Source organism: Lactuca virosa, chromosome 2 (genome assembly GCF_052849685.1).
Source record: "Lactuca virosa cultivar CGN04683 chromosome 2, Lactuca_virosa_CGN04683_v6, whole genome shotgun sequence".
Classification (NCBI taxonomy): Eukaryota; Viridiplantae; Streptophyta; class Magnoliopsida; order Asterales; family Asteraceae; genus Lactuca; species Lactuca virosa.
The window spans coordinates 212,775,432-212,789,283 of NC_136427.1; the positions used below are offsets into that span (position 1 = coordinate 212,775,432).

A 13,852-nucleotide genomic window follows, 5' to 3' on the forward strand; every position below is an offset into this window, starting at 1 on the left:
CATTATATGAGATTTCCAATTTTAGTGATATTATACATATTCTATTTTCTTTTTCCACTTCTTAGGATTTATAGAGATTTAACCATTCGATTTTGAACATCAGTTGATGTGAATTAGGTATTGATGTAATACCTAGAGCTAAAAGTGGTAGTAATGCTTATAGAAATTATGCTTAAAGTGATTGGCAAATTGGGAATTGTTTCCCTAAAAAGCTTATAGTATGGGGGTAGGTGAATTAGATGTTGACGTTGCACTTAGGCTTAAGCCATGTAAGTGCTAAAAATAATGATGTCAATGGATTAATTGACTAGGAGTTTATTCCTAAGAAAGTAAAAGGTTGATGTTTAGGGATTACTTTTTAGAAAGTAGCCTTTGAGCGGCTTAAGGGGAAATAGATAAGTGTGTTGTCTTAGCATAAGATGTTTGAGTTGAGTGTTGTCTTATTTGTGGAACTAACATAGCAACATCTTTTTGTGTTAACTCATTGCTTAGATGAATTTTAACATTGGATTGTTGTTTAGCCTAACGTTCACATTTACTGTATTTCATGCAAGTACATATCTATTTAAAACAAATTAACTTCAAACAATATCATCATAGATCTGTGAATTATGACTTGAAAACGAAATATTTAACTTAATTTAGTTATTAATTAATATTAATTTATAAAATAGATTTTGCATATGATTTGCACGGACTAAACTCATATCCTCTCTGAAGGTTTTTTTGCCACTTGTCACTCTTACATTAACTTGGACACATATCATTTTTTAGTATTTTTGAATAAATGTTTTTCCATTTGTCATTTTATCATTTTTTATCTTTTCTTAATTAACAAATCAAATTTACACATCAATTAATAATTGCCTTAATTAATAATAGTTAATAAATTACAATATTAATACTTATATATTGTATTTAATATGTTTCCTTTTAAATTCAAATTTTAAATTTTAAATTTCAAATTTAAATAAATGTTTTTCTTAATCTGTGTGTTTTTTATCTGTGGACAATAATATTGGGACGGAGGGAGTATATTTTTTTGTTTTACTAAACCCGTATAACATACGAGTCTCACAACTAGTATTTTAAAATATATAATCATCTATTTTTTAAACTTATTTCTTCTTTCAATTCTCATTTGCAGCTGATTCTTCTTCTTCTCCTTCTCCTTCTTCTTTTTCATTTTCCCTTGCTTTGGCCAATTCTTCTTCTTCTTTTGCCTTTGCTTTGGCCTCTTCATTCTCCTTCTTCTTCACATCGAAAAAATCAATGAGGCCCTCAAGAGCAATGTCAGGATCATCGTCTTTCAGTAGTTGCTCTGCTACTTCAGCCGGGGTAATCTCCACCTTGCTAATCAAATCCTCAATTTGTTCAAAAAGACCATGTTCAGTGATCCCCAGATAGTTAGAGGCGAGCAACCGGAATCCGCATGGAGTGCAGTATGACATATTGATGTGCATGTCCATACGACCAGGGCGAAGAAGTGCAGGGTCGAGCTTATCTTTTCGGTTTGTGGTAAATATGATAATCCTTTCATCACCACAACTTGACCATAATCCGTCAATAAAATTGAGAAATCCAGATAAAGTTACCTGTGAAAAATGCATAGTTATTAATTTATTATGTTCATGTTTTGATTCTAAGCAATTTTTTTAAGAAACAACGTATCCATATTTAAATCATAATTGAATGACAATAAAACAAATAGTTAACTAGAATGGAAAAAAAATGAGAAAAGTTGTTTATTATTACAATCAATATACTACATTTTAACTGAGTTGAATATAGTTTTTTTTCCATTAAAATCGAGTAGGTCGTTTAGAAAAACTATTTTTGTAATTTATGGCCAAACAATTATTAAATATTACAATATACATCACCTTTTCATATTATATATTTTATATAAATATAGTTTAAAACTTTAAATGCTGAAAATTCTGATATATTCATATTCATAATATAATATATATATATATCATTGACTGTTATGTTTTTCTTGCATTTATACATTAAAAAACGTCAATCGGTCAAAATCGCATTTTTACAAGAATATTCATTATATAATTTTATGTACAACTATCATTAACAGTTAAAATCACGATTACTAGTTTTATAAGGAAAGTCATTGTTTATAATTAAAGATTTTGCTACTTCACTAATACTAGAATTGATAATTTTATTCATACTTACGCAAAAGTTTCGAATATCTAACCTTACGTTCTTCCGGATAACCTCGCCGTCGCATTTCTTTCGCTAAAGATTTCGCCGCTTCTGCTTCAACCCTGTCATGCAACTCCACCGAGCAATCAATGTCCTCCACCACCAGTATGGACCGGTTAGCCGTTGCCACCAACAACCGCCGCAGGTCCGAGTTTGACTTTATATCAGTCAACTCCAAGTCATAGATGTCAAATTTCAAGTAATTCGCCATGGCAGCGATCAAGCTTGATTTCCCCGTTCCCGGTGGACCATACAACAGGTAGCCTCTCTTCCACGCCTTTCCGACTTTCCGATAATATTCTCTTCTCTGTATAAACCTATCCAGATCCTTCATCACCTTCTCCTTAATATCTGTATCCATCGCCAACGTGTCAAAATTCGCCGGATGTTCTAGATTCACCGACGTCCACACCGTTGGATAGCCGGAGTACACCGTCTTCGTATCGATGGTGAATAGCTTCACGCTTCTCTCTTCTTGTTTCCTCGTTTTCGCGTCATTGATTATAAACGGAAGGTACTCGTTCAACACCAGATCCTTGTGTTTCCGATGAAATGAAAGCTCGAGAAATCGAAGATCGGATCGGGAAGATCCGCTCATATCATCGTTATTGTAGTATTCTCTCGTCGGCGTTTTCTTAGAAACCAAAGACCACCTGAATTTCACTCCATTGTAAACATCGGTAAACTCCTCGTTGATTTCCATGGCTACGTTGATCTTTTTCTCGCTGGGATTTTTGGTGATCTTCAGACGATGGATCTCGTGAGAAATTCGGGTGGCGAGGTAAAGTTCGGTGGCGTTGTAAATCTCGTTATCACGAAACCCATCAGATTCGTAGATCACCATGGTTAGTTGTGTGGAGAACTTGTTGATGAAACTGCGGAAGCCGTAAAAGAGGTAGTCTTGGAATTCTGGTGGCAAGTAATCGCGTGCGACGCTGCGAAGCACCATCGCTGCAGCGGCGACAGAACCTATGGTGGAGATGACTGTTTTGGCCATGGCTGTTTTGGTTTCGGTTGACGGTGACATTTTGGAAATAAAGGGCTTTGGATTTAGGGGTTGGTAAAAATGAAATTATTGTAGGAATGGTAGGGGTTTATATCGTGTAGGGGGGCGTATGGCAGGGTATGATGGGAATTGACTTCGTTTACTTTGAAAGTAGAGGTTTGGATTCGGACTTGGACTGTTTTGAATTTTGACGTGTGTTCTTTTTCCTGGAAACTACAATGTGGAACCCACTCAATTGCATTTGAGCGATATCTAATGCACCCGTGGAAACCACATGTTAGAAAGAAAAACAATTTAGACAAAAAGACACCAGTGAATTTAAATACGTATGTGGCTAAAAAGACAACCCTAGTCTATCATAATGGAATTAGTAGAACAAAAGAGTTTTAAGACCAAAGATCCTAGTCTATCATACTGGAATTAGAACAAAAGATCATGTTGAGAAAAGTATGATGTAGTTCTAACCACATACGTCATTGTAGCAAAAAAAAAAAAAGTCACAAATAAAGTTTTTGATGAAGAAGATGATGATCATAGAAATATGAAAAAATTTGGAATATCTTTCCCGTTTGAAAATAAAAAGAGAATCAGATTTCGAATCTCTTACCTCAAACTCTCAAATCCAATATGGAAGGCACCAAATGCTTTTCTAAAACTTCCAACAGACAACACCAACCTAGCCGAAGATAAGACCTGAAAAGAAAACAATTACAATGAATTAATCAAAAAAGAAACACATTACACAAACAGAGGACCTTTTTGCAGAATTCAGTCCCAATCAACGTGAAAAGAAAGCAAGAAACTTGTTTACTGACACAATCAGAGGACCACTTTTCCCATAAAAGACTTGAGAAAGAAAAGAAGAAATAATACCTTAGTTAAAATTTTCTTGTTAAATGATCTAAAAATTAGGGTTAAAAACTGTTCGATTACCTTCAGCAAATAGACTAAATAAAGAAATTGACCGACAAATTTGGAATGGATTACCTTTGTAATGCTAATTTAGTGAAGATTCCTGTAGCACTCCCTGATTTCTTGTTCGTGTAGTTTGAATGTGAATGATACCGAAGAGGGAAAACGTAAGATAGAGTTTAAAAGAGAAGAAGGGCAATTTTGGAAGTTCACATTGAAATTTTTTGGAATGAGAAGATGCCCAGTGGAAAAATATGGATTCTTTTATTAGGGTATATATATATATATATATATATATATATATATATATATATATATATATATATATATATATATATATATATGGATCTACATTTGAACCTAGCTCTCTCTCTCTCTCTCTATATATATATATATATATATATATATATATATATATATATATATATATGTAACGGCAAATGTAATCTATTCCTATAAATTACTTCTAATTCTACCTATGTCTTTAACGAGACTTGAAATTTCGACCTCAAAGAGAAAAGGCAACACCAGATACCACTGGGTTAAAAGAAATGTACATACAGTACACTTTATTTATCCGTATGGCTTCACTTTTAAATTCTTGAAGCAATTTTGGGATTTAATTAAAGAATATGTGATTAGGTTTGTAAAAGATTTTGGTGATTCCGACATGTTAGCTAGGGGATGTAACTCTTCTTTTATCTATTTAATTCCGGAAATTAATGATCCTCTTACGCTTAAGGATTATAGACCGGTGAATCTCATTGGGTGTCTCTATAAAGTTCTCTCTAAAGTTCTTGAAAACCGCCTTAAAACGTTATCTACAAAGATTTGTCTGGAGCAATCAACATATGTGAGTGGGAGAAGCATCTTGGATGACCCTCTTTTACTCAATGAAGTGTACTCTTGGACTAAAAAAGTGAAGAAAAAGGCTATGATATTTAAAGTGGATTTCGACAATGTAACATCTGGTTCCTAGTATGCATTTAACTTATTTGTTTATTCATTTTAAGAGAGGGACTCGACGAGTTGGTGGCCCTAACTCGTCGAGTAGAAGACAAATTATGCGCGGGGTTTAAACTATCTACTCGACGAGTCAAGAGCCCTCGAATCGGCGAGTAGATCGGCCAGAATGAAACCCTAATTTCGGGGTTTCGCACCCTATTTAAGCTCCTTAACCCCCACCCCTTAGCCTAATTTACAGCCCCTTGTCCTAAACCCTAATCCAAGAAACCCTAGAGCATCTTGTGAGTATGTGAGCTATTTGTAAGCAATCTTTTGTGTTCTTGAAGCTTGAAGAAGAAGAAGGAGTTAGAAGGCTCAAGAGGAAGAGAGTAGATCCAGAAACTACACTTCTTTGGCTACATTTTCTGGTAATCAAGTTCCTATCTTGACCTCTAGTTCATTAGATCTCTTCCTTCCCCTTTTATGAAGGTTTTGGCTCAAGAATGATAATCTTTGGAGAATGGACGACCCAAGTGGATAACCTTCCAGATCTAGGACCTAGAGGGGTTGTTATGACATAAAGGTGCAAACTTTATGCCCTTGGAGCCCCCCATACAAGCCATAGAGTGTCATATTGGCCTTTTTTAGCCCAAAAGGCCATGCATGTGGGGAAAAGGTGGGAACTTTACATTCCCAAGTAGTGTTAGGGGTTTAGATCTGAGGTTGTAAGCTTTAGTTTGGTGTATGGAGGATTTAAGGACCAAGTTCTATGTAACACCCGACCCCAGGTACGCATTTAAATTCAAGCCAAATTTCATATTTTTACTCTTGGACTCGGCGAGTTGGAAGCCCAACTCGTCAAGTAGGATCAACTCCAGGTCGGGGGATTAAGTGACCTACTCAACGAGTCGAAGTCCCGACTCGGCGAGTAGGAGCTGTTGAGTGAAACCCTAATATTTAGGGTTTGCACCCTATTTAAGCAACATTATGGGCCTCTATTCCAACCTCCATCACCTCCAGAGCATAAATCCCGAAACCCTAATCCTTCATAAGTGAATTTGAGCTTTCTTGGTTATTTTGAGTGTTATTTGGTGTGTCTTGAAGCTAATGGAAGAAGTGGAAGATAGAAGACTCAAGGGAGAAGGAGTAGATCCAGGAACTACACCCCATTTGCCATCTTTTCTGGTAATCAAGCTTCCAACTTGATCTTCTTTCTCTTAGATCTATTTGCTCCCATATTAAGAAGGTTTTGGCTCAAAAACCTTGGTCCTTGGTGTTGGGACGTCCCAAGTGGTTCATATCTCAGATCTAGGTCCTAGGAAGGGTTTCATGGCATAAAGGTGCAACATTATGACCATTAGAACCCCCATGCATCTTGTAGATCTCATTTTTTAGTCTTTTGAGCCTAAGGACCCATGCATGGACGTAAAGTTCATGACTTTACGTGTTATATAGGCATTAGGAGCCCAGATCTACCTTTTGGATGAGTTTTGCACAACAGAAATCGAGTTATGGACTTGGACATAAGTCGACTCGACGAGTCTCTCATGGGACTCGGCGAGTCAGGGGTTTGGGTTCCCCAACCTTTTCTGATTCGAAGGGACTTAGATGAGTCCTGGAGGGGGGACTCAACAAAACGAGTCTCTATTGTACATGCTTTGAATCCAAGACTTACAAAACTAGATCTATCATATATAATTCGAAATTATCATAAAGAAAACAGATCTAAGTGGTTTACCTCTTTCAAGTAGCTTGAATCCTTTGTAATCTTCTTGATCTTGAGCTTAGAGTCACAATTGTAACTCCTCTAATGGTTCACAAACCCCACAGGCAAGAAGGCAATATGAGAGAAGGTGAGAGGTGCTAGAAATCGGCCCTAGGGTTCTCTTAGAATGAAGTCTAGCCGATTTCCATAGCCTAGGGGTCTTATTTATACTTGCAGGCTACTAGGGTTTCAGTCTAAACCCTAATGGACAGCTTAGCCACCAAGCAGCCCAAAGAACCTTCTGGAATAAGGCCTTGGACGAAAATATGATGGATCCCCATCATAATTTCATTCCCCCTTAAGTCCATTAGGTTTCCTTAACCCAAAACTTAACTATCATACATTTGACAGTTTATACCCCTTTATTTAATTAATCTCTTTTAGTCACCAAATTAATTCCTAATTAATTTATGACTAATACTAATTAAATAAATATGATTTCTCATTTAATATATTATTCTTATAATATATTAATAAACCATAATATTCTCTCTTTCTCCTTAAATTACCTAGTCAAGTTGCTTTGGAGAAGGCAACCTAAAAGGACCATGCACAACCGGGTTAAGTACATACCAAATATAGTTACGGGCTTAGACACTATTCCAACAGTCTCCCACTTGGATAAGTCTAGTAACTATATCTCACATATGACTTCAAAATCCGATTAGCAATCGTAGCTCTTATACTTCGCTGTCAACTCTGATCAACTTGTCCTTCAGATAAGGGATCGTATAATCCTCCGTTCTAGATATCATGCTGACAATGCTTATTATCCAGCACTTGTTTCTCGATTTCCGATTTGTTTGACATAGAATTTAGTTGAACACATCAACTTCACTCCGACCGGGCCCGACACATAAGTCAAACCAAATCATCAAGTGGCCAAGATATCACTTTTATTCTCATAGAGTAAATGGAACATATCAACTTCGACTCATATGCATCTATTATTCACTAATTGAATCATGCACAATAATACGTTTTATAACATCAATTTACTGATGCGTTTACACATCATCAATGTATAACCAACTAGCAAACAACAACCATATCTCTGAGTTTTAAGACTATATGATATTATCGCTTTGCGATCACTTAAGGCAAAACACCACGAAGTGATACCAGCAAACGCGGGTTTATTCCAATGCTCAAATCATATTCATAAGCACTCATGAACTTTGCAGCAAACCTTTGCTATGACCAAAACCTTTTAGACAATCTACAAACAATTCATGACAGTCTTCATTCATATCTACTTCCAAAATATGACCGACTGTGGACTGTTTGAATAATCCTATCATTCAGGAAGTCAAAACATGCAAAATTCAAACAATAGATAAATAACCAACACAAGATAGTAGCTTTACTCATAAATAACACAATTTTATTTATTCATCAAATGTCAAGTACAAACTATCTATTACACGTTTCCTATCTAATCCAAACTTATATCATCCTTCAGCCCAATGCTCCTAGCGTGCTGCAAGTGTTTGACCCTACTCAGTCCCTTCGTAAGGGGATCTGCTGGGTTTTCTTCTGATGATACCCTCTTCACAACGAGGAGTCCCTCTTCTACCCGATGTCTGATAAAATGGTATTTTCTGTCGATATGTCGAGATCTACCATGATCTCTCGGTTCCTTGGTCAAGGCAACCGCTCCTTCATTATCACAGAAAATTTCCATCGGCTCCTTTATGGATGGCATAACTCCAAGGTATCCAATGAAGTTCTTCAACCATATAGCCTCCTTTGACGCTTCGCTCGCCGCAATGTACTCTGATTCGCATGTTGAATCAGCTACGGTCTCCTGCTTGGAACTTTTTCAAGTCACTGCATGTAACGCCCCGTTCCTGGTACGTATTTAATTTGATTAAATGTTTCTTTTTGTAAGATCTACTCGGCAAGTTGTAGCCCTAACTCGCCGAGTAGATGTCGAATTGGACGCGGGCTTTAAGTGATCTACTCGGCGAGTCCACGCCTGGACTCGGTGAGTAGGCCAGTCAGGAGGAAACCCTAATCCTTAGGGTTTGCACCCTATTTAAACGTCCTTATAGCCCCATCTCAGCCTCCATCACCCTCAGAGCATTCCTTATCGAAACCCTAGTCTCCATTGGTGAGTTTGAGTGATTGTTGCCTTGTGAAGGGACTTTTGGTGCACATTAGAGCAAGTGGAAGAAGGAAGGGGTTGAAGAGCTCAAGGAAGGGGACTTAGATCCAGAACACATTCATTTGTGGTCACCCATTCTGGTAATAAAGTTTCCATCTTGATTATTGATCTATTAGATCTTGTTTGTCCCTAAATTGTTGCTTTTAAGCCCTAAAACCCCAAATCCTTGGTAGAGAAACCTTATGGTTGGGCTATACTTCAGATCTGGACCCTCATTACCTTCTAGAGTTGTAAAGTCTCAGTTATGTTCGTGATTGAGGTCCCTCTTGAGCTTAGAACCCCATTAAGAGCTTAGTTTTGACATTTGGAGCCCTTAAAGCTATGCATGCATGTAAAGTTTGCAACTTTACGTGATAAGCATGCCCTAGAAGCCTAGATCTGTGGTTTGGAGCCGCTGCATGGCTCAAACCAGGTCTGTATGGAAAAAGGACTGAATGAACTTGGCGAGTAGAACGCTGGACTTGGCGAGTCCTATGAACATAGCCGTGAACTCGGCGAGTTGGTTGAGCAACTCGGCGAGTTCGTTGAAGATTGCCTTGAACTCGGCGAGTTGTTAGAAGACTCAGCGAGTTGGCTAGGGTTTCTTTCAAATCTTGGCCACGTATGAACTTGACGAGTTAAAAAGGGAACTCGACGAGCCAATCAAGGATTTCACGACTTCTCGAGTTCAGGAAGGACTCGACGAGTCGGTGATCTGCACTCGACGAGTCGAGTCAACATAGACTGTTGACTTTGACTGTGGACTTTGACTTGGACCAAGGGTTGACCAGTTGACTTCTGATGGTTTCTGGTAATTGGGAGATTTATGAAAAAGGTTTGTATGGTACCTATAGGTGGTGGAGTTCGTGTTGGACCCAGGAGTTGAGCCTTCTTATTTCCAACGACAGTTGCGAGGTGAGTTATCCTCACTATACTAAGGGGTCTAAGGCACCAAGGCCGGCCCATTGGATATGATATCCTAGTAGTTGTATTATGTTGAGTATGAGTTAGTTATGCATGCTAGTTTGATACCCTAGAGGGTAGATCTGTAGGACTACCTGTGATACTGATTGATTGTCTGCATGTGCATTATCTGTTACATGTTGATATGTTATGTGGGATGGGTTGAGGTTGTACTGCTCCGTGCGGTAGCCAACAAACCCTAGAGTATTCCAGATATGAGCTGAGGGCCCGATAGGCATTCCAGACTCATACTGAGGACTTGGGAGCATTCCAGATACGAGCTGAGGGCCCGGTAGGCATTCCAGACTCGTACTGAGGGCTCGGTGGCATTCCAGATACGAGCTGAGGGCCCGGTAGGCATTCCAGACTCGTACTGAGGGCTCGGTGGCAATCCAGATGTGAGCTGAGGGCCCGGTAGGCATTCCAGACTCACACTGTGGGCCCAGGGGTATTCCAGTCTGTAAAGCTGTGGACCCGTTATGTGCTGTTCTGCTCAGTTTGTTATGATATGTCATGGTGTGACATGGTTATGTGGACTGTATGTGTATCGGTATTTTGGGGGTAACTCACTAAGCTTTCGGGCTTACAGTTTCAGTTTATTGTTTCAGGTACATCAGGGGATCGCGGCAAGGCGAAGGCATGATCGTACAGCTCCTCCTATTATGTTATGTTTCTGGGAAAACTCTGATATAAATGTATTTTAAAAACAAAGTTGTAATGTTTTGATAAATTCGACATGTTTTGAAAGTTTAAATTTGGCTTGAATTTTTGGGTGTTACAAGTTGGTATCAGAGCCTTGGTTTGAGTGAATTGGAGGAACACTCGTGTGACTCCAGTCTCAAATCAAGGAAAGGATTTTCAAAATGATTTTTCAAAAAGGTTTTCAAAATAAATAAAGGAGGATGCAGGGCGTACGATCAGCCGGAGCCAGTAAGTAGACCCCAAAATACCATACAAGTTATTTGATTATACGATATGATAGAACAGCATGTTAGTGCTAGGCAAGGGATCTTCAGGAATTGCATGATAGAATTGCCTGAATACATGATGCCTGCTAGCCTAGGGTTTCCTTTATGTGAGATTGACATCATTACTGTAGTTGTCTAATGTATGCATCCCAGTTGTACATAATTAAGATCTTATAGCCTGAGAATGTTTGATTTGGCCTTATGTTCTGTTCTTGTTTGATTGGGGGCTTGGGGTAGGATTGGATATTCTAAAGTCTATAGGGTCCAGCGTTATGCATGGCTAGCATACATTAGTGCTGCAGGGTTGGTGGAAGTTTCATGGATAGGAGGGATTGAGTGAGACCGGGAGGTCAGTTATAAGATATTTAGCATTCCTCTAGGAGTGAGGATTGAGCGCTCGCCATGTTGTGCATATTGTTAGGGTGTTGTGGTGATATTTGGGGCAAATATGGGTAGGTGTGGAAGGTAGTAGGGGCCCATGCTACTGAAAGCACAGGACCTATACGCGTGTCAAGTAAGTCGCAATCCCTAGGGTTAGTAGGGAGTTGGCTCCCAGTGATTTATATGAATTATCTGATAACTGGTGATATGTTTTAGAATGGTGATGACGAGGCGCTTCGTGGCTGGATCCAGTTCGGGATCAGGATCAGGGGACAGAGGCCAGGAGGGGCCGACAGCACCTGAGCCAGTGGTGCAGATGGGTACAGAGGAGTTGGATGCCAGGATTCGAGAGATCCTGCATGATGAAGTTGCTGCTGCATTCCGGGCTCAGTTACCGGAGATGTTCGGGTCGATCAAGACCGCCATGGTGGAGTATTTTGATGAGCGTTATGCAGCCCTTGCAGAGACAGCCGCCGCATCAGCTGTATCAGCGACAGGAGGAGGAGTTGGTAGAGGTTTTCAGTACAGGGACTTCGATAACACGAAGCCCCCTACTTTTGATGGGACGCAAGATCCCATCAAGGCTATGAGGTGGATTTCAGATGTGGAGGGGTGTTTCTTCACCTGCTCGTGTCCTGCTGACCAGAAGGTCAGGTGTGCTTTGAACCTGCTTAGGTCTGGGGCCAAGGACTGGTGGAGACTTGCGATTGGGTCGTACTCTGATGATCAGAGAGCTGCTGTTACTTGGGAGCAGTTCAGGGATATGTTCCGCGCCCATTACATTCCACGGGTTGAGCGGGAGCGATTGGCACAGGAGTTTTTGAGTTTGAGACAGGATGGGGAGTCGGTGACGGAGATCACCCGAATGTTCACTGAGAGGGCGATGTTTTGCCCGGAGTTTGCTTCAGAGCAGGCCCAGATGACCCGTTATCTGAGCATGCTCAAGACGGATATCCATCAGTTTGTGTCTACCCAGCGATGTGATACTCTTCTAGAGTTGCAGGAGGCCGCCAGACGGCGTGAGTTGGAGATTGAGCAGCAATTGAGAGAACAGCGGCAGGCCCCGGCACATTCTCAGCCGGCGCCGAAGCGGTCTAAGACCACTGATACTAGGACCGGGGGTCAGCAGAGCCGCACATGTGGGAAGTGTGGCAAGGGTCATTCTGGTGTGTGTCGAGCTGGTAGTGGATGCCACAAGTGTGGCAAGGAGGGGAATTACGCGAAAGACTATCGCCAGGCCGCTCCAGTTCAGAGTATGAGGTTATGTTACCATTGTGATCAGGTTGGCCATTTGAAGGCCAACTGCCCGTTACTCGCCGCCAAACCGGCGCAGGCTCCAGCGCCGGCTACTTTGAGGATCACAGATGGGAGACCAGTCAGGGCAGAGCCTCCAAAGGCTCAGGGTCGTGCCTTCCAGCTTACAGCGGAGGAGGCCAGAGCAGCACCAGATGTGGTTGCTGGTACGTTTTTAGTGAACTCCTTGCCTGCTTTGGTCTTATTTGACTCGGGGGCGAGTCGGTCCTTCGTATCTCAGACATTAGTAGGGAGTTCAGTGCGCCAGTGGGCGAGTTAGAGTGTCCGTTGCGAGTGTCTATCGCCAACGAACACGGGGTTTCTGCTTCTTCAGTTTATCGAGGGTGTGACTTGGAGATTTTCGGGGTGTCATTTCCGATAGATTTGATTCGGATTCCCATGGGGGAGGTATGCGTGATTGTAGGCATGGATTGGCTCAGTCGATTCGATGCCATGATCGACTGTGAGGGGCAGGGAGTAGTAGTTCGAACCCCAAGTGGGGGAGAACTGATTGTATATGGCGAGGGCAGAAGAGTGGGATCATGGTTTTGTTCAGCTGCCAGGGCACGACAGTACATTCAGCACGGGTGTGCAGGTTATCTAGCGTATGTGGTAGATACGCGAGCCAGGGATCAGATTTCGGTTTCCGACGTACCGGTGGTCAGGGAGTTCGCAGACGTATTCCCGGAGGAGTTACCAGGGATACCTCCAGAGAGGCAAGTCGAGTTCAGGATCGACCTGGTTCCAGGTGCGGCCCCTATTGCTAAGGCGCCGTACCGATTGGCACCGCCAGAGATGCAGGAGCTGTCATCGCAGCTGCAGGAACTGTTGGGCAAGCAGTTCATTCTGTTGGATTAGTGTCTAAGTCCATAACTATAATTGGTATGTACTTGACCCGACTCGGCATGGTCCATTTGGGTTGCATGGCATCGGAACATTTGGATAGACCGTTTATGAGGAAAAGACATTTTGTGACATATTAATATATTATAAGTTCTAATATATTAATATGAAATCATGTTATTTAATTAGTATTGATCAAGAATTAATTTGGACTTAATTTAGTGATCAAAAAGAGACTAATTAAATATATGGGGATTGATTGTGTAAATCATTCATTCTTATATATGTGGGCTTATGATCCAAGATTCCTTTATGTTGGGTTTAACCCATGTGGTGATCCATGGATACTCCATGGAGGTTAAAACCCATGGAGCATAAGGAATGGGTAAAGTCATGAGTTACATGGT

At 40.5% G+C, this 13,852-nt stretch overlaps 1 protein-coding gene across 1 annotated transcript; it reads right to left on the reverse strand.

The window, feature by feature from the left end:
- Positions 1-982: 982 nt before the first annotated feature.
- On the reverse strand, positions 983-3,314 carry LOC145160157 (AAA-ATPase At3g50940-like). The gene is made up of 2 exons (XM_079079267.1): positions 2,216-3,314; positions 983-1,595 (listed from the first exon to the last, which is right to left on the reverse strand). The coding sequence occupies exons 1-2, from the start codon at positions 3,248-3,250 to the stop codon at positions 1,131-1,133; spliced, it is 1,500 nt and encodes a 499-aa protein (XP_078935393.1). The 5' UTR covers positions 3,251-3,314; the 3' UTR covers positions 983-1,130.
- Between the last annotated feature and the right edge of the window lie 10,538 nt (positions 3,315-13,852).

Excerpts from the sequence above, each read along its gene's own strand:
- LOC145160157 (XM_079079267.1), bottom strand. The coding sequence starts at position 3,250 with ATGTCACCGTCAACCGAAACCAAAACAGCCATGGCCAAAACAGTCATC. Across the intron at positions 1,596-2,215 it reads GTTATCCGGAAGAACGTAAG|GTAACTTTATCTGGATTTCT; the intron begins GTTAGATATTCG and ends CATTTTTCACAG.